Source organism: Vanessa cardui, chromosome 16, assembly GCF_905220365.1.
Source record: "Vanessa cardui chromosome 16, ilVanCard2.1, whole genome shotgun sequence".
NCBI classification, from domain to species: domain Eukaryota; kingdom Metazoa; phylum Arthropoda; class Insecta; order Lepidoptera; family Nymphalidae; genus Vanessa; species Vanessa cardui.
In genome coordinates this window covers 11,486,501-11,508,267 of record NC_061138.1, presented here as the reverse complement: position 1 = coordinate 11,508,267, position 21,767 = coordinate 11,486,501, and the positions used below count along the sequence as shown (strand labels likewise).

Here is a 21,767-nt window from a genome sequence, read left to right as displayed (position 1 = left end):
TTGATATTTGAAATCCTTAGTAATCCAGCTGCAACGCCTATCGCTAAAACCTATTCGAAATTCAAATTTATGATCCCTCTATAATCTCTTGGAAGAACGAGCATTATTTTTAAATCATACTATGTATGAATATTATTGTTTTTTTTTATAATTAATTAATTGGTAGGCAAGCGGGCAAATAGGCCGGACGGTAAGTGGTCACCACCACTCATAGACTTATAAATTGAAATCGCGGTGGGAACTAAAATGTTATGTTTTGTGTCTGTAGTTACACTGGCTCACTCACCCTTCAAATTCGAACACAACAATACTAAGTACTGTTGTTTTGCTGTAGAATATCTGATGATCGAGGGGTCAAACAAGGCCTTACGACAATACCACAAATTAATTAAGAAATTACTAATATTCCTATTTACCCCCCTTAAACTTATCACTTGTGTTGGGATTGAGTACGACATTATTGTCCTCCTGACCCCTTGGGCTATACTAGACTCTTACATAGGTAGGCCGCTGATAAACCATTGCGCTATTGACGCATCGAATTCTATTATATTTTTATGGAATGTAACATTGATAATTGTCACGGTCGATCTAGACTATCCACCTTTTAAAAAGATTCGGTCATTTAAAAACACGCAAAATTATTTCTAAAATGAAAACCTGTCTTTGAACAGAAATAAATAATCAACGATTGATTGAACGAGGAATACGTAAGGTTCCGTGATAGATTTTTATTAATTTTCTAAGTATTTAAATATAATTTATTAAGATTGTCCACTCGACGCATACGTAACTTTCAACAGTACAAATACGATGATTTAAGTTCGATTTAATATGAATCTTTTTCTTGGTGGTGAAAGAAAACATGTAAAAAAACATATCGCAAAATATCGTGAAGAAATTAATGTCAGATTCTACCACAGGTACAAATATCAATTTAAAGTTCTCACCAACAAAAGAGGCAGTCTAAGCCCAGTGGTAAGGTAGGAAATCATAATTTCCTGTTACTTTAGACAGTTTTAAGTAACGTTCTGAAATGCTCCGATACCTTACCTAATTTTCCACTTAATTAGTTAAGGCAAAATGTATGTTCGGAAATTCCACCATACTACACCAATGTGGGATTGTGGATACACATTTTTTTTAAATATGCAGGTTTTATTATGTTTTCTTTTTCTTCGTCACCAAGCACGAGATGAATTGTAAACTCAAATTGATCACATGAAAATTTAAAAGATCTTGTTCCGAAGCCCACCGTCTTCGCATAAAGTTATTACTTTATATAAAATAATATTTTATTTGAGTATTAATTTTTAATATATAATTTAATATAAATAGTTTGTGAGCAATGCACTTTACATTAAAAAAAAAACAATTAATATCTTTAATTTATTGGATAAAAAAGAAACATATAAAGTTAAGGAAAATATTTGTCAACTTTATCACCTTTGTGTTTGTGTGTGAAAATAATAGCATAAATAGTAACCGGTAAAACCAGCGGCCATCATTCTGAATTTTCCATAGACTTGAGACTCATAAAAGAATAACTCAAAAAAATAATATTTAACAGCGCAATTAATAATCAAACGACTGACCGGAAATGAAAACAATACTCTAATAAATACTTCTTACAGTTTTCAGAGAATATATTTTATTTAAAAAAAAAATAGTTTATTATATCACGTAATAATACAATAATACGTAAAATAATAAACCCGTTAAAATGTAGGTGCGATTACAGATTTATTGTAATTTATACAAAAAATACAATGTCACTTCTAAATTTATTAACAGCTATGTTTTTCCTCAGATGCCCACGCGCAGGGCGAGCGTCTCGAGTCATTGCATACAGTCATACATTGTATACAGTCTGCGACGGACTGTGTTGACGACTGGACGTCGCGATGGCGAAGATTACATTATTCGTAGTATTGTCAGCTTTATACATCATAAGAACACGCGCATACACAGTACCACCCGCTAAACTAGAAGCCATTTATCCCAAAGGACTCAAAGTATCAGTCCCAGGTAAGTACTTTATAATTTTATCCCAAGAAAACAATAACATTGTTCAAATACCTACGTAATTGTTTTATAAGTATTTTCGAGATGTAATTTATACGTATTACTCAGTTATAGTAAAATAAAGTTACTTTATTTTAATATTATATTTACTACTTCTTGTTAAAATGTTTTTACGGTATTTGTCATAAAACTGTTTTTTTGTTAGTTTAGTTTTGACGTGGTTGTATTATTCAATTATATAGTAAAATGGAGCGATTTTGATACATATATTTGCTGCAATTTTCATTGCCTCTAATATGTTTTAAGGAAGTCACTGATATTTATATAAAATAGTATTATTCAACACCAAGTTATCGTGTTCTTTGAGGCATGGAATAGCACCATTACCACAACCATTACAACATCCTATAAATTTCCCACTGCTGGGCTAAGGCCTCCTCCCTTTGAAGATAATGTTAGGAACATATTCCACCACGCTGTTCCATTGTAGTTTGGTGAAATACACATGTGACAGAATTTTTATGAAATTAGACATTGCAGGTTTCCTACCGATGTTTTCCTTCATAGTTGAGCACGAGATGAATTATAAACACAAATTAAACACATATAGTGCTGCTTGTCTGTCATTTTGTCTGCTTATCGGACAAGATGCACGCGTTCTAACCACTGGGCAATCTCGGCTCTTTACGGTAGCTTTAATTTAATTAAAACAAAAATATATTTTGATTCGTTTACGTAGTGCAGTAGCTATACCAGTTAGAACTACTTTCTTCAGAATTATTGATACTAATTATAGTGAAATCGTAATATATTTTGTTATATCCAATTAGTATATCTCGGTATGTGATATATTGTGTCAAACGTGTATCTTACATTTTCTTTACAAAATAAAATCCCTTTCAAATACGAGTCCCAGAAGCTTTATTAAACTGCTTAAAACAATTATTGTCTCTCTTATCTTCTGATATTAAGTCACCTATATAACATATCGTACATACACGTCGGTTGAAAATCTATCACCTATATTCAGAACTTTCAAATACTAATTAAAAGTTAATATTTTGTCAAAATCAAAATCAAAATAAACTTTATTCAAGTAGGCTTTTACAAGCACTTTTGAATCGTCATTTTACAATTAAGTGAAGCTACCACCGGTTCGGAAAGTAGATTATACCGAGAAGAACCGGCAAGAAACTCAGTAGTTAATCTTTTTCAACGTTTAAAAAATACAATTTCAATTTTTTTTTGGCAATAATATTTTGTAAATTCTTAATACTTTGTCAATTAATTTTATCAATGAGATTTGAAATTCGATAAAATTTTATACCAAAACAATTAATTTTGTGTGTTGGTTTTTTGTGTGAGGAAAACCAACTGCTTAATTTATCAACAACCATAAAAAAAAATATACACAATTGGTCATTTATGTCATTCCATCAATTGGTCGATCTTAATTTCAACAGGATATCCTTAGAAATAAATAGAAATTTTAACAAAAAGAAAAACCGACTTCAAACAAACCACTATTTTAAAACAATCACTAAAGAGTAATAAAAATAATTGCGTATTCAACATATATTTTAGAGTCTTCCTAAGTTAAATGAAATGAAAAATATTAAACTACTCAAAAGTAGATTTACGATTATATAACGAAGTTATAGTTATTGTTATATTTGGAGCCGAATTGATAACCTTTTTTGAAGTCGGTTGAAAATTTAGGATTTTTTGTTTTGAAAGAATAACCAATGTACTCATTTTTCATTTTTCAACTGACAGGATCGAACTCCCGACTTATCATATCATATCGCTAATCTATTGAGGCCTTAATGAAGCCTACATAGATAGATTCATAATAATATAGTCAGAGCTACGTACGATGTCCACTTTAGTACAGTTAGGTATAAAAACTATTTAATGTTAGAGCAAAATTACGAAACTTTCAACCACATTACCGGTTAAAATTAGTTCTAACCGGTATAGAGTTTGGAGAGTTTTTTTTTTTTAATAATAAAATATAGGTAGTTGTCTTTACTTCCAAATGGGTCTGTTGATAACTACCAGCATCATCACTATTAGAAATATTACACAGTACACTGCCTTCGTACTTAAATATATATTTGTTCTACGTGTCTACCAAACATACAAATGATACTTAAATATTCTAAGTATTTCAATGTTTTTTTTTGTTTCAAATATACAAGGTTATCATAAATTGTAAGCTATTTCTTTGGCATATTATTTATTTAGTAGTGTTTAATTCAAGTGATATGGTAATTAGTAAGGAAAATAATTTAATGAATATGTTCGATTATGTATATTTGATGATCTATACACACAATCAATTGAACTATGCGATTATTGACACACAAAGATATCTATATCTATACACACAATAAAATTGGTGGGTCTGTTTGTAATATTAAAATAGCCCTTTTTTATTCAATGCATATGTACCTTTACACGGTACATATACCAAAATAATTTTTTTTACAACTTTTGTCGTTCTGTCTGTTTGTTCCGGCTAATCACTGGAAAGGCTGGACCGATTTTGACGGAACTTTCACTGGCAGATAATAGGGAGTATCTAAGGCTACAACGCGTAAGTACCGGGCACAGCTAGTATTTTTATAAAACTTTTGATTACTCAAAACACACAACTTTGCTATTTCTGTCACAGTTATAGTCTTTACATTTTTTGTCTTTTTATGGGTCGTTATAATATCACAAAATAATTTTGTCTGGTAATTCAATTATTAAATAGCATATTGAACAACAACAACAGCCTGTAAATTTCCCACTGCATGGCTAAGGCCTCGTCTCACTTTGAGGAGAAGGTTTGGAACATATTTCACCACGCTGTTCCAATACACCCGCATGGTGGAATACAAATGTGGTAGAATCTCTATGAAATTAACTACATGCAGGCTTGGACACCTTTCGATGTTTTCCTTCACCGCCGAACTCGAGAATAATAATGAAAATTCAGTTGTGCTTGCTAGGGCTTGCATCCGCCAATCCTCAGTTCAGATAAACGCTCTCTAACTGAACTCTAGCTCTAAACACTGTACATATTAACAATTATTTTCATTTATTTCTGCCATAATTTATACCATTCCCCAAAATTAACACATATTGTCATATTATTTGCTGGTAAAATATGGATTGAGTAACCTACCCAGAGAGCTGCATATTATTCGATACAAGATTTTATAGACGATAAAAAAGCGTTGAGTTAATACCTGTTGACTTCCAAGCAAAGTATATTAATTGAAATAATTGTATTTAACTAACATGACTTTGTATTTTTTAAATGTTAAAAAAGTGTAACTACTGAGTTTCTTGCCGGTTCGTCTCGGTAGAATCTACTTTCCGAACCGGTGGTAGCTTCACTTAATTGTAAAATGACGATTCAAAAGTGCTTGTAATAGGACTTACCAACTGGTACATTGTCATGTATTCTTGTTATAATCATATATCTAAAACGATATTCCAAATCAAGAATCATCTTTGGAAAAAATGATGCCCAAATAATTGGTCATATAAGAGTTTTTGTCATGGTGTAACGGAACACCGAAAAGGTTTACGATTAAATTTTGTCAGATTATAAAAAAAAGTAGTGTAACTTAGCAAGCATAGGTTGATGACACAGCTTTTTTATCATCTGTTACGTTCGTTAACCCGCGAGTTAATGTTCTTTTGCTCATAAACTGGTTCTAATATAAAAACATGGAAATGATTATTATATGTAATTGCCGGACTAAACTAAATATATTACATAGAGAAAAAATCTTCGCGATACTTAATTTAATTTATTCAAAACCTATTAAGAGATGTACAATGAACTGTAGTTATTATTGTAAGGAAATTGTTATTTTATCTAAATATATCATCGGATTGTATGATATCATTTAGAATAATTCCCGGTTTGAAAATTGTTGTTCAAATATATAATATTAATAATATTAATAGCCTAAGAAATCAAATCAGCATCCTTATAGGTATATCCTTTCTGATTTCATGCCATACTTGTTGATAAGTCACTACTGCCCATAGACCGCAACCAGCCTTGAGATCTAAGATGTTATGTTCCTAGTGCCTGTTGTTACACTGGCTTACTCAGCCTGTACTCAGAACATAAAAATACTAAGTATTGCTGTAAGTTATATATGACGAGTGGATTGTAGCACAAAGCTCTACGACCAAATAAATAATAAGTCATTTCAAGCTAATTTCGATAAGTCAGTGGTTACAATGTTATCCACAGGTTTCAAACATTTTTCTATCAGGCAGGTTACGTATAACTTCAGCCACACAATATATACAGGTTTCTGATGAATTAATTGCAAATTAAATATGCAAAGCTTTATAATTCTTGCCCTGATTTGAACCCTCAATCGAATAACAAATGACGTCACGACTTGCTTGCTAAATCTAAACTAAAAATGTTTTACAGATGATGGCTTTTCACTATTCGCATTCCATGGAAACTTGAACCAAGAAATGGAAGGGTTAGAAGCAGGTCAGTGGTCACGTGATATCACCAAACCCAAGAATGGAACATGGATCTTCAGAGATCGTAATGCTGAACTAAAAATCGGTGACAAAATTTACTTCTGGACTTATGTGATCAAAAATGGGCTGGGTTACAGACAGGATGACGGAGAATGGACAGTTACTGGTAAGTTAATAAGGGTTAGTTCTCCTCTTCTTTTAAGAAGTTTTGAGATTTATCTCCACACGCTGGTTACATTTCTGTGCTGGTTCATATCTAGCTAATTCTCAATATTGGTTCTTGAATATTACATATGGTAGTTTAAGCACATTTTTGGTAGGATAGAATAAATTTAAAGGTTAAGGAACTTTCTCACCCATTAAGAACCTTACGTACAATAAGCTATATATAACTTATATATAAAGTTGGTTTAAATAGCTGTATCTGCGGCAGTATATGCCTACAGTGACCGATAAAAGTATGGATACATTGAACATGTTATATGGATATATCACAATCAATATTTTAGCAGCATTAATTTAATTCAATTAGGTAATCGACATCGATAGTTTGACGACCGCCGTGGTCGAGTAGTGTGTGTCCGAGGTCTCGGGTTCGATTCCCGGCAGAGTTTATGTAGAAAATTTTTTATGTTGCCTTGGGTCTGGGTATATGTGGTACCGTCGTTACTTTAGCTACTTCCACTGGGATCAGAGTAATGTATGGGATGTTGTCCAACATATTTTTTAATCATAATTTAAATAATCTATGACAATATATTTTATGTTCATGTGGTACTTAACTAACTTATTTCTTATAACTTAGAATTATAGAATATTAATAAAATTACAATAAAAAACACTATTTATAAAATATTTTATGATAAGAAAGAAAAAAATGTTTTTCTTAGTTTCTCTGAAACCACATTTGAATTAATCAACGTTTGTAAATTTATCACTCCAAAAAAGTCCCGTTTACATGATAAGGGACGCTTAAAGATAAGCTTATTTAATTTAAAACTTATGTTATTACATAAATATGACTCAGTATTTCATTGATAGCAAAAAATAGTAAACAAAATAAGATTACATCAGAAACATAATATACAAGGTGCTTGGTCAAACAAAGCAAAAAAAAATCATTACAAATATTACGAATTTATACATTTATAAGTTACTAACACATATACAGAGAAGAATTAAAACGAACTAAGATGAAGCTCGATATTTAGACATTATCTACGAATGTCAGACATTCGTAGATGTCGAACGAGTCGAGTTCACCGAATAAAAATAAAAAACATGGTAAATATCCCGCAGTTAATAACTTTAGTAATAAAAATAACCATGTTAATGTAAAATCTTATATAGAACTAAGATGAGATAAGAAATAATGCCGGAGAAAAATATTAGGAAAGCATTTCTCTCGAGTAACTAAAGGTATTATCTGCAAATTGCCATTATAATATTTTGGATACGTGTGAATTTTATGATTCAATTACACACAAGTGTTACGACGTGTTAATCACATTTTAACCAGTATAATAAAATATTTCCAGAATTTGTCACCGATGATGGCAGCCCATCCCCAGCACCACCACCAAGACCTGGATCTGGACCAGCACCTGGACCTACTTCTGGTCCAACTCCTGCCCCCGTGCCAGTAACCACTCGTCCGAAATGCGACCTTTCTGTAACCGTTGTGCAGGGCCTTGGCGAAGTCTGCCAAGGAGCACTTATCTTCTCTGAAGATTTTAACCAACAAAATATTAATGAGTTAAGCAATTGGGAACCAGAGGTCATGTTCCCTCAAGAACCGGTTAGTAAAAACATGTTTGCAATGCTTAAACTTGCTTAAGAGACCACTTAAACAAGTTAAACTTTTTTAGTGTTAATATTCTATAATATCGGTGACGACTAGCTTGTATAGGTAACATATTACCATCTTTAATAACCCTTAATAAAAATTACACGTTTTCGTTTAGCGTTTGTGTCATAATTGCTATTTTATTATCAAATTATAAAGCTATTAATACATAAATTCCTTTTGTTATGAACGCTTACTTGCCTCTTTGTGTCACAAATGTATATTTATGTGATCGTGTACGTTTAGCAATGTAAAAGTTATTAAACAAACGCATAAATAGCTAAACAAGCATATAATGTGCCAGATTACCTGAATTGCTCATTAGTGTAGTAACGTAAAGTTAAAGTTAAACCACACATCAGCCCACATCAGCCCACATCTTACTATATAGTTCCAGAACCTATATTATATAGGGACATAAAATACAGTATCGATAGACGAAAGGAAAATCACAATTTCATCTTAATTGTATGCCGAGCCGAGATGGCTGAGTGTTTAGAACGGGTTTGGAAAATATTCCACCACGCTGTTTCCTGATGAAATTAGACACAGGCAGGTTTCCTCACGATGTTTTCCTTCACCGCCGAGCATGAGATGATATATAAACACATATATATAGTGGTACTTGCCTGGGTTTTAACCCAAAATCATCGGTTAAGATGCATGCGTTCTAACCACTGGGCCAGCTCGCATTGTTTCGTAAATTCTTGGTAGCTTACTCGGGTATTCATTGGACACAATAAGTAAAATGTTATCTGGTATAACAGTATATCCTGACCTTTATAAATTAATGTGCGTAGACTACGCAATTTTTGGTGTCCCATCTTGTATCGTATCTCGTACTGGGTCATCCGTGCCATGTATATTCGTGCTTCTTTATTGAATGAAATATTTACAAAATCACCACTTTGTTACATATTTGTAAACAAACACAAAAAGTCTTAAGTTATTGCAAACAACTCTACAGAAAAGACTTTTTCAAAATAGGTATGTGAGTGGTCACCAACGCCCAAATTCATTTTTTGCTTTTTATAATTTGCCAACAAACTTGGGAACTAAGATTATAAGTTCCTTTGGTCTAGTTACAGTGAGTCACTTACGGGACACAATAACACGACGTATTGTTTTAAAATCAATGAAATGCTGCTGGCGTTCATTTAACCCAAATAGATCCTTACACATTTATTCTATTTGACTCATCTAAAACATCATTTCTATTTTTAAATATCAATAGCAATTAAACATTAGAGTTGTTTATTTTCCTTATGTTATCAGGAAAATAGTTAATAGTTTCCCGATCTACTTTATCACTTATGCCTTATCTTAGTACAGGTCGAAATAGAAGATCATAGTTAATTATTTTATTAAGCGTGTTGACCTTGAATCTAATGATTCAAATTTCAATTTCAAATTCTCTTCTAATTGCTGTGGGAAATTTCAAATGATTTCAAATATTTATTATGGACAGTGTACCTCCTAATATCTTTATTCAAAGAAAATTAAACAAGGTTTTATTTCAAGCTTGTCATGTCGCTTATGTGCGAAATTATAAGATTAGCCAATGTTAGTCAATTTCATAAAATAAAAGCTTCTTTTCTTTCGAGGAAATAGTTTTGGAGATTATTTCACCACGTTGCTTTGAATTGATGGATATATGGGGGCGAATTATATTGACTCTATAAACATGCAGATTTCTTAATTATATTTGCCTAGGTTTCAACCTGTAATCATCGGTTAAGATACATGCTTTCCAACCACTAGATCACACCGACTCTTAAAATTTGCATACAAAAAATTATATCAATAATATTTCTATTTTTTACTTTCAGGACTATCCGTTTAACGCTTATGTAAGCGACAATACTTTAAGTTTAGATCGCGGAAGCTTAAAAATAAACCCCCTACTTACCGAATCGCAGTTTCATGAAGGATTCTTGAACGAAGACTGGGATTTGACTAACACGTAAGTCCTTACACATACTAATTGCTTAAACGTTAATGTATAATGTACGTGTAAAATTATATTCATGTCATTAAGGATATGATATACTCTTTTAACTACGCTAAATGTATCAGGAGTTTGGAGTTATCAAGCCAAATTATGAATGATTTATCTGTTCCAGTAGGTATATATGTATCTTAGACATTTAGACAGACAGTTAGACATTTAAAGGAAATGCTTCAATTATAATTTGATGTACTTACTACACAAAAATTTTTAAACAATGTTTGTTTTTGGAAAGTTTACTATTTTCCGTATTTTTTCATGGCAAATACATTATACGTAATAATATTTCAGATGCACAGGAAAAGTAAGCACGAAGGAATGCTCTCAAACGGCTTCTGGGGCTCAAATTCTACCTCCAGTTATCACCGGAAAGATCAACACTCGGAATCACTTTAATTTTAAGTTTGGAAAAATTGAAATCCGTGCCAAATTACCCTCTGGTAGCTGGTTAATACCAGGTAATTAGTAAAAACTATTTTATTCTACATACCGTGGACCGTTAGGCCGGCGTCTTAGATGAAGACTGGATTTGGAAGGACAACCGGAACCGTTCACCTTACTTCGAACCTCAACAGAAGCCTATATACAGCTTTTGATAGATTGTTTGTCTTCTTGATTAAATATTCCATAACAAGCTCATACGCTAATTAAAATTATGAATTAGTAAGTCAAGTACTTTTAACGGGAATAAATAGAGCCGCTTTGTGTTCAGAACCCTCTTTCTTTCACATGTGTTTGGACGTTTGACAAGTAAAATAAAATACTATAGGGTCAGAAAAACAATTACCTAATAAAACAGAGAATCTAATTGTTTTTCGCACAATGCTTAATAAAAGAACAACAATCAAACCGATTATCAAAGGAAAACAATATTGGATCCATTTTATTGCTCTTTGGGCGATGTTTGGAATGCAGGTCACTTAGTCTATCTTTTAATTAACATGTTGTGCTCGAACTTTGTCAAAGCGCTTCAAATACACACGCGCTAATTACGTCACTTGACTTCCTATGAAATAACTTTCAATTTTGGTACTAATTGAGAATTGGTTGTGACTTTAGATCGATATATAACTTTAGCTTTAATTATAAATAATAAAATAAATAAATATGAGACAACATCACATACATTACTCTGATCCTAATGTAAGTAGCTAAGCACTTGTGTTATGGTAAATCAGGAGTAACGACGGTACCACAAACACCCAGGCTCAAGATATCATAGCCAACTAATGAACTTTTTCTACGTTGACGCGGCTGGGAATAGAACCTGGGACCTCAACGTGGCGTACCCATGAAAACCGGTATACACACCACTCGACCAAGGAGGTCGTCAAAATTATATCATCAATTATGCAACTAGAACTACTAAATGTAATAATTTTCTTTTCAGAATTGAACCTGGAGCCACGTGATAACGTGTATGGAAATCAACGCTATGAATCAGGTCTTATCAGGGTAGCGTATGCCAAGGGAAATCCAGCATTTGCAAAGAAGTTAAGCGCTGGACCAATTTTATCAGACACCGATCCTTACAGAACGTTTCTTTTGAAGGAAGCTCTTGGTATTAACAGCTGGAACAAAGACTTTCATACTTACACTTTAATTTGGAAACCAAGTAAGTTATAGATATCAAAACTTTACATTTATACCAATGTTTGAATGGCACGTAGATCTAATAGCGAGATTATTATAAGACTGCAGATTCCGAGGTCTTGGGATTCACCTCATGGTGGGTTTATAAAAAATGTTGCTTTGGTTTTATGTAGAAAATTACCAAAACTATAATTCACTTGTACTTTATTCCAAAAGTCTTGTTCATTTGTTTACAATGAATTCAATCACAACTTCTTATAAATAGTTTTATTAACATGGTTATTCTAAAAAGGTAACATTTCAGGTATGATAAATAATGCGTCTAATTTGCAACTGACGATAAATGAGCAACTCAAAATTGTCCAACACTTTGCATTAAAAACACGCTTGATTTACATTTTAACCCATATAAAATATATTAATTCAAAACCAAATTTCTCCAATTCAATGTACTACATAACATGTTGAAAATAAACGTCAACATCACACCGCCGCGATTTGATAAATAATAACAAAATGAACCAACCAGTTGAAAGTCTATCAATAATAAATTGATTTGTCAGGTTGAATGTAAATTTAAACAATCGTTAAGCAAATATTATTCACAAAAAATCACTAATACTGATCGTATTTTTGTTTTCCAGATGGTATCCAACTTTTTGTAGATGGTAAACAATATGGCGAAGTGAATCCAGGGGAAGGTTTCTACTCCAGTGGCCGAGACCATGCTGTACCTCATGCTTCTATTTGGCTCAAGGGAACCGTAATGGCACCTCTCGATCAACTGGTATACTATCGTTAAAAAAATATATATTCGATTCGGGACTTACTTTGGTCATTATTCCATTTATACAATTTTAATGGCTTACATTCATTGTTTTTAAACACATTACCAAAAATCTTCTTGAGTTATTTTGGTTTATGGTTAAACTAATTTAAGTTACTGCATATTTGGCTGTATGTAAGCTACAGGATTAAAACTCCAGATCGAGCGAATAAAAACTCACTAAGTTTGTCTATCAAGGAATGCGTAATATTCATAAATTTGGAGATTATCCGTATTTACGCTCCTATGACTCGGAAAAATGGAGTTATATTGAATATGAATGTAAATTCATTGTTCTAGAGATTAGAATACGTGATCACGAATTAAAATCCGGAAGGATCACACTGATTCTTCAAGTAGGGTGAAGGTATCGGGTAAAATCCTTCATATCTCACAAATCCCATTTAATTTAACATGTAAATACTTCCACCAATTTGAATGAAGGATTTTGCAATGGAATTTGACTTGCCTTCTTGTTTATTTATATCATGTTATATCTACAGTTCTACATATCCCTTGGCGTGCGTGTTGGGGGTATCTACGACTTTCCTGACGGTCCTGACAAACCATGGAAGAATCGTAACAGCAAAGCGCTCTTTAAGTTCTGGGAAAGTAAAGATTCCTGGTTCCCAACTTGGTTCTCGCCTGAAATGCTCGTGGACTCCGTCAAAGTTTTTGCTTTGTAATTTGATAATATAATAGACTTTAATTATAATACACTGTTTAATTATTTATGTCTATACCTACTTCCAATTGATATCAGCTTTTCAATAAAGGAAAGAATCTCGGCCGACATAATATGTTTAAGTAACTCTCAATATTCTTTTATCGAGATTTCACGCTAAGCGTCTAAGCGAATCTGACACATTTAATACCAATGGCTAAAATCCGCAAAATTATTTGTTTTCACTACCAATTATTTTTAATGAATACTTCCTTCAGTAAAACCTTAGTTTCTCAAAAACGTTTACGCTCTGATTCAATTTTAATTGAACTTTTTTCAGATTCATTTGTCGATAATTGAAATCTCACATTTAGCATACGCTGACCAGGGTCCGTCTGCACACTAATGTAATGGCACATCTGTGTGCCACTTCTTTTTATTGTAAGAAATCGAACTCCTCTTAAAGTTTTACTTGGTAAATTAAGAGAAATAATTATAATTTATTTATGAAAAAAAAATAATCACAGAATCAGATGGTGTGAAAAAATATCGTTACCAGAGCTGCCGAGATTACAAACTTTTTAAACCAATTTAATAGAAACAGCTTGAGAATTTAGTGGCTAATTTTTAATCTATAATAAGTCAAACTTGAATGAATACTAATAATATAAAACATGTAATAAATAATATACATAGACTACATACACACACGTACATATATCATACGCAAAGACTATTTATAAAAAATATAATCATAGAACTCTGGGCGCCCTAAAACCAGAATATTTTAATTGTGTAATTGAACCCAGAATGTATCATTGAATAAAATGACAGACTTTGCCGGTTCGTAACGTGTGATAGCTGTTATCAGCCTGAAACAATAGGTGCGTACATCCTATCCTTAAGCCAATCCTCAGTCCTCTTAAACGGGTCTCGTGAGATAGACGTCACACATCATGGGATGGCAAATGTTGCTAATTGTTTTCACGTCTTTGTACTTCGGATTTGTGATGAGCAATCTACCAGACTTAAAGATTGAAGCAATGAGTCCGAGAGGGATAAAAATTAGAATGCCAGGTAGGCAATATTTTTTTTCAAATTTGTCTTAGCTTTTTTAAATGAAAAATTATTCCCTGCTTACTCTTCTTGACATGAAAAACTACGTAAAAATGTGTTACTTCATTAATACTTTTTTTTTAAATAAATTTAGAAAATTATTCGACTTATCAACAAAATGCGTCCATTTATTCGTATATTTATTTTATTATTAATCTTTGTTGATTTTATTATTAATATATTAATATATTAATGAAATGAATGTATATTTATTCAAAAGAGGTCTTATAGATAGCCTTCACAATACTAGGTATACCTGGGTCGGTTTTATTTCAAATTGGTTATAGGGTAAGTAGTTACAATATATTTAATCCTATTCAAATTTTAGACGCTGGATTTTCATCATTCACGATCACTGCCAATCTCAGACGGGGCCTTCATACGACACAGTGGAAAAATACAATACCATCGGCGAAAAATGGATTTTGGACCTCCGTAGACCGAAATATCGATTTACGCTTAGGAGACGTGGTATATTGCAATATAATAGTCTACAAAAAAAATGTCAAAATACAAGAAAATAGAATATGGACTGTTCGTGGCAAGTATCCGTGTTGATAGTGTACATAATTTACACAATTTTCCTTAATCTCTTACGTAATATATACAATACATCAATAATTATAACTTAAAATAACATAAACATTTTGTACATTAAGATTATTGATGGCTTGGAACAATTCTATGAGGCCTATGAACCACTTGGGAACTAAGATGCTATATCTTTTGTATCTGTTTCATCGTGGGCCTCATACTTCAAATCGGAAAAACAGCGGTAGAATATATGAGATTAGGTGATGCTTATATTATATGCAAATGGTCTTCCACAATGCCCTACTGACTTTATATGAACTAGTTACCAAAAACGTCTATGTCCTTTCTCAGGCTCTACACTATTTGTGTACCAAGTTATTTTTTTGTTTATCACTAGCTCGACTACATTTATCCTCGTTTGTTGATGTTAATTATTAACTATTTGTGTAGAATTGGTGCCGGATACAGAATATTCAAATTGTGTTATCTCCGAAACGCGTACACCATGCTCGAATCAAATTTGTAAAAATAGTTTGATCTTCAGCGAAGAATTCAATAACGATAAGTTGACGTGGAAAAAGGAGGTCATGTTTCCACAGGAGCCTGTAAGTCTTATATTTAATAACATAATGAGATATTTACCATTGATAGAATAGTTGTACGCGTATAAACATAAATATATATCAACAGTTTGGAAACCGTTTAAGAAACGGTCTCAGTGCTGTTATTCCTCAGGGCTTCTCTGTACTCTTTTGCTTTCTATCTTCATCAATACTGTTGCCATCTTCTCTCATCTATTGTCTATTACTATCTCATCTAAGTGTCTTCACTTGTATGCTGATTGCTTGCAAATCTAATTTACCAAACCAGTTGAGAATATTATAGATGTCATTAATCGAAAACCTCAATATTAACTAACTACTACTACTAACTTTGGATAAGTCATTAGGATTATTAAAATGCTAGCAAATCAAGAATATTCTAACAATAAGGGATCTTTGAATGCCCTTTGTTTATCTCTCAATACAACGACTTTAGTTAATAGTCATAAGATTTTTTACTCGTTTTTATTTCGTATATGCAATAAATTGTATGTTATATTATCACTATGATGTGGCCTAAATCAATTGTAAAGTGAGAAATAATAATTTTATAACATAAATAATATAATCGCTGCACTTCTTTAATAGATATTGTTACTCTTATGTATGTTCAAAAAACTAAAACCAATATCAATTTAAATATGGGAACAGAATGGACCTGATGATGACAAACTGAAAAACATACTATGTACATAACCAATCGCCACAATTTTCTAGAATTTAATTTAATATTTCAACTGTAATGATTATCAAAGAATATCACGGCGAAACCTACACGTATCAGAATAAATTGTTAGCTATGATGAAAGCCGACATGACCCAGTGGTTAGGACGCGTACATCTTAACCGATGATTGCGGGTTCAAACCCAGGCAAACACTACTGAATATTCATGTGCTTAATTTGTCTTTATAACTCATCCCGTGCTCGGCGGTGAAGGAAAACATCGTGAGAAAACCTGCATGTGTCTAATTTCATATCAATTCTACCACATGTGTATTCCACCAACCCGCATTGGAACAGCGTGGTGAAATATGATCGAAACCTTCTTCTCAAAGGGAGACGAGGCTTTAGCCCAGCAGTGGGAAATTGACAGGCAGTTGTTGTTGTTGTTTGTTGTATGACAAAAGCTGAACAATATAGTTCATCTAGTCGTTTGTCTGATTTCACGGTATCTTCACCAGCTGTGGAATTTTTACTATCTATTGTATCTGAATCTTTATTCTAATTATTTACTTCTTTGTTTAAAAGGACTATCCGTTCAACGCATACGAAACAAAAGCAATACGCATTGAGAATGGAACACTAATTATAAAACCCGAGATTTCTGTATATGCCAGAACAGAAAACGATTACAGTCAATGGGACCTGGGTAGTTCGTAAGTACACATAATATATTTACCTATGCAAATTTATATTGAATCTTGATGAACAAAGTAAGTTTGATATAAATCCAAACTTATTTAATTAAAATATCTAGTCTTAATGAACAAATTGTATTTGCACGTTTATGGGTCAGGAATATTAATATATAAAATTGTATAAATCCAAAATTTAATTGAAACAGGAAAGTTCTCAAATAATAGTATATGTTTGAGAACTTTCCTGTTTGTTCCCTTATTGGTACAACGTTGACGCAGTGTTGGAAGACGAAACGTAGATAAATAACGTTTATAGGAAACACGTATCAAAATAGCGTATGAGCGTAAATCGACTTACATAATTTACTTAGTAATTAACAAGAGAGTTCTAATAGAACTACTGGTATTTACAAGATTAGAGTATCTTGATGATCATGGTGACGGTGATGCTGGTAGTGATAAAGATGATGATGATGATGTGATGGCCAATATCGGCCACGTTCACAGCTCAAGGGAGACCATTAAATTGCAAGTCACAATTGACGCCAAATGATGAAATAATATACTTTGTTCAGTTGAAACTGGAATTTACTTTACTTCACGTTTTTAATTTTTTTTTATTAATAGCCGTAATACCGCTCTCTGACTGGCCAGCAACATTTTTACAGCCGTCGTTCCCTATTCACTGGGACTTAAATAGGCTTAGTCTATTACATATAAGATGCAGCAAACACAGGTGCACTATCTATCTATCTCCTTCACTCTTATATACCAATCTCTTGGTTGAGAATTTTTCAATAGAACCCAATAACGTTTCATCGTACTCCTGGAGCTTTAACTCAGGAACTAGGTATCATGGACACATCGAGCCTGTGTATCAACTAGGCCGTCGAGTATGGTATTGATATAATTGAAACATTTTCAGATGTACTGGTGAAGTTGGTACCAGGGAGTGTATTCAAAGTTCATCAGGTGCTCAAATCCTCCCACCAATTACAAGTGGAAAAATATCCACAAAAAAATTATTTAGTTTCAAATTTGGCCGAATTGATGTGCGTGCCAAGCTACCAGTTGGAGATTGGTTGATACCGGGTAAAATACATTCATTGAAATATTACAATAACTGGTTCACTTAATAATAACTGAATTTAAAACAATTGTGTAAGATCAAATAGTTTCATGATTACACGATATTGATGATAATAACTTAGCCATTTTTAGAAATCAATCTCGAACCATTAACCCACGAATATGGAAAACGTCACTATGCCTCAGGGCTCATGCGAATTGCCTTTGTGAAAGGAAATCAGGAATTTTCAAAGGAACTATATGGGGGTCCAATTTTATGCGATAGCGAGCCTTTGAGATCGTTGCCTTTAAAAAAACACTACAGTTCTGCTAATTGGAATAACGACTTTCATGTTTACTCCTTAATTTGGAAACCTGGTAAGACATACCTATACTTGAATTAGCGTAAGGCTTTGTGCTTTTATAACTTATCTCGTGATCGGCGGTGAAGGAAACCTGCATGTGGTTAATCTTGTAGAAATTTTGCTAAATGTGTATTCCACTAACCCATTGGAACAGCTTACTCGAATATGTTCCAAACCTTCTGCTCAAAAGGAGAAAGGCCTTAGCCGAGCAGTGGGAAATATACAAGCCGTTTTTGTTGTACAAGCCAGTCAGGGTATCAACTCACAATTTCTACCAACCTCAGCATGCTCTCTACTTAGTTTTAGCTTCTGCTATTGTTACATAACAAAATTCTTTTTTTATATATTATGATTATTTTCCAAACTAACTTCTTTCCTTATTTATGATACAGATAGTATTCAACTATTAGTGGATAATATATCTTATGGCTCATTCATAAGAAATACTGATCTCTATGGAAACTCCTCTTTTAAATTGCCGCCGCAGTCAGAAAGCTGGGCAAGAGGAACGCCTATTGCACCTTTGGATCAATTGGTAAGCTCTTAATATATCCTTAAATTACAAATCACGTTATAGCTCGTCAAATAACATGGTTAGTATTACCTTACATTGTAATCTTCCCTAAAATATATTTTTGACACCCTATTCCTCTTTGACTAGGAGTTGAAGTGTAGGTGCTGCTCAATTTTATCACCAAAACATTCCTATAGAAAGTAAGTTAGCCGGGAATAAAGGATATTACATTTTAGTCCCCCTTAGTCCTCACTGATAACGAGGAAGATGTAAGGAACACAGCTAATATTTCTAACAATGCTAAGTACCCATATTTGGCCACATTGATCGTCTGTGTTCAAAGTCAAAGTCAAAAATCGTTATTCAATATAGAAGTGATACACTTGTTATTGATAGTCTAAGATCTACCACTAATTAGTCTTATTTTTTATCAGTTCTACATTTCACTTGGAGTACGTGTCGGTGGAGTCAATGATTTCGTAGATAGCCCATTCAAGCCCTGGAAGAATAGTAACAGCAAGGCTATGTACAAATTTTGGCAATCTACACTCTCGTGGTACCCAACTTGGACTTCGCCAGAATTGGTTGTGGACTACGTCCGGGTATACGCGTTGTGAATCTTAAATATACGTGGTTAAACTGTGTAATTTATTTTGGTTTATTTCCTTTGACAAAATATTATATTTTTATGATATATCTTAATATATAAAAATCCAGTGTCACAATGTATGTTCCCAGTGAACTCTTCACCAACTCAACCGATATTGATGAAATTTGGCATTTATGTGTAATTTGGTCCAACTTAAGAGATAGGATAGCTTTCATTTCGATTAATGGCCTCAATGATTTATAAATAACAATAAACTGATTATCAAAGTTGATTGTTGTTATTAATTGTAAGTTACGAAAATTTCGAACAGATGGCGCCTCACATAGGATTTTTTACAGAAATTTGTCAGACCGTTTATCATTAACTTATCATAGATGGCGCTACCGTTGAATTTTAGATTTCATTTTCCACTACACGTGGTGCTGGCCATTTTTTGATCGATACTCTCTGTGACATCGCCTTTAAGAACAACAAAATAATAGTACAAGGAATTTATTCACATAAAATTTTCAGTAAAATGCCACTAAAATAATCTAACCTCAACAATGCCCGTAGCAAAAAAGCTCGACAACGGCGTCTTGAAAGAGCTCACGAATCAGTCGAACAAAGAGCAGAAAGAAATGAAGCTCAAAGAATTCGCATAGCTGATATTCATGCGCATGAATCAAGAGAACAGCGTGATAATCGTCTCCAAGAATATTTATTGAGAACAAGAGCTGCACGTGGACAACACATAGATTCAATTAAAGAACGAGACCGAGAAAGGCAGCGAACCAGTCGTGCATTAACACGTGAATCATTTGTTCGTCTTGGGTTTAATTATGCACCAGACATTAATTACTCAGCTGATCCCAAAGTTACTATCGGTGCGATGAACAAAATATGCAAACATTGTCAGGCGTTAAAATTTCGGAATGAATCACCTGGCATGTGTTGTGCCTCAGGGAAAGTTGTATTATTACCACTCCCTACTCCGCCTGAACCTTTGAAATCTCTTTTTTCTGGCATTTCAAATGATTCAAAATTATTTTTGCGTAAGACACGAAAGTTTAATTCTTGCTTTCAAATGACATCATTCGGAGCATCAAAAATTTGCGATCTCTCAACTGATGGTCGTAATTTTGAAACAACATTTAAAATACAAGGACAAGTGTACCATAAAATAGGGTCATTGATGCCAATGCCAATTGCCTGTCATTCCTCGCTCTACTTTTGCCGATGAAATCAGCATGTTTAAAACAATCATTTTTATGGAGAAACGTCAAAACTCTAAGATTGTCAAAAAACATGCGAGTACAACTCCAAAATGATCCGGCAGCACAAGTATTTTCTCAGCAATTATTAGATATTGGAAACGGTGAAGTATAATTTTATCAAGATACCCAATGCATAAGATTACCAGAACAATTCTGTACTGTTGTTCAAACTAAAAATGAACTGATCGAAAGTGTATTCCCAGATATAATAAATAACTATCTAAATCATAATTGGCTTAGTAATCGTGCTATTATGGCAGCGAAAAATGTTGATGTAGATCTAATTAACTACCAGATACAACAACTATTACTAGGTGATTTGATGTCGTTCAAGTCAATCGACACTACTGTTGATGAAAATGATGCAGTGAATTTTCCAATTGAATTTTTAAATTCTTTAGACATAACAGGAATGCCTCCACACAATCTTCGAATCAAAATTGGATCACCGATTATTCTTCTGCGTAATTTGAACCCCCCTAAACTATGCAACGGTACACGTTTGGTAATAAAAAAAATCACCGGAAATGTTCTCGAAGCAACTATTTTGACAGGAAAGTTTAAAGGAGAAATCGTTCTGTTACCACGCATTCCAATGATACCGTCATATTCTCCAATACAATTTAAAATACTGCAATTTCCTATTCGTTTAGCTTTCGCGATGACTATAAATAAGTCACAAGGCCAAACAATGTCTATTTGCGGCTTAGATTTAGAGAATCCATGTTTCTCCCATGGGCAATTATACGTAGCCTGTTCACGTGTAGGAAGACCATCAAGTTTATTTGTGCTAACAAAAGACAGGTTGACCAAAAATATTGAACATCGACTGGCTCTTCAGTAAACTTTAAGGTGATAAACTGTGATT

General features: G+C 33.0%; 2 protein-coding genes across 2 annotated transcripts; both read left to right on the top strand.

Moving 5' to 3' along the window:
* The first annotated feature begins 1,844 nt into the window (after positions 1-1,844).
* On the top strand, positions 1,845-13,527 carry LOC124536477 (beta-1,3-glucan-binding protein-like). Its single transcript, XM_047113028.1, has 8 exons — positions 1,845-2,028; positions 6,479-6,703; positions 8,076-8,335; positions 10,213-10,346; positions 10,683-10,849; positions 11,782-12,006; positions 12,629-12,771; positions 13,314-13,527. Exons 1-8 carry the CDS (start codon positions 1,905-1,907, stop codon positions 13,494-13,496), a joined length of 1,461 nt encoding a protein of 486 aa, XP_046968984.1. The 5' UTR covers positions 1,845-1,904; the 3' UTR covers positions 13,497-13,527.
* An 842-nt stretch (positions 13,528-14,369) lies between these two features.
* Positions 14,370-19,680, top strand: LOC124536480 (beta-1,3-glucan-binding protein 2-like). The gene is made up of 8 exons (XM_047113032.1): positions 14,370-14,551; positions 14,919-15,131; positions 15,575-15,729; positions 16,977-17,104; positions 18,012-18,178; positions 18,308-18,532; positions 18,912-19,054; positions 19,468-19,680. The coding sequence occupies exons 1-8, from the start codon at positions 14,431-14,433 to the stop codon at positions 19,648-19,650; spliced, it is 1,335 nt and encodes a 444-aa protein (XP_046968988.1). The 5' UTR covers positions 14,370-14,430; the 3' UTR covers positions 19,651-19,680.
* Positions 19,681-21,767: the final 2,087 nt, after the last annotated feature.

Coding starts and splice junctions, on each gene's coding strand:
- LOC124536477 (XM_047113028.1), top strand. CDS start 1,905: ATGGCGAAGATTACATTATTCGTAGTATTGTCAGCTTTATACATCATA. Junction 2,029..6,478: donor ACTCAAAGTATCAGTCCCAG/GTAAGTACTTTA, acceptor AATGTTTTACAG/ATGATGGCTTTTCACTATTC. Junction 6,704..8,075: donor CGGAGAATGGACAGTTACTG/GTAAGTTAATAA, acceptor AAATATTTCCAG/AATTTGTCACCGATGATGGC.
- LOC124536480 (XM_047113032.1), top strand. CDS start 14,431: ATGGGATGGCAAATGTTGCTAATTGTTTTCACGTCTTTGTACTTCGGA. Junction 15,730..16,976: donor TCATGTTTCCACAGGAGCCT/GTAAGTCTTATA, acceptor TTTGTTTAAAAG/GACTATCCGTTCAACGCATA. Junction 18,533..18,911: donor CTCCTTAATTTGGAAACCTG/GTAAGACATACC, acceptor TTTATGATACAG/ATAGTATTCAACTATTAGTG.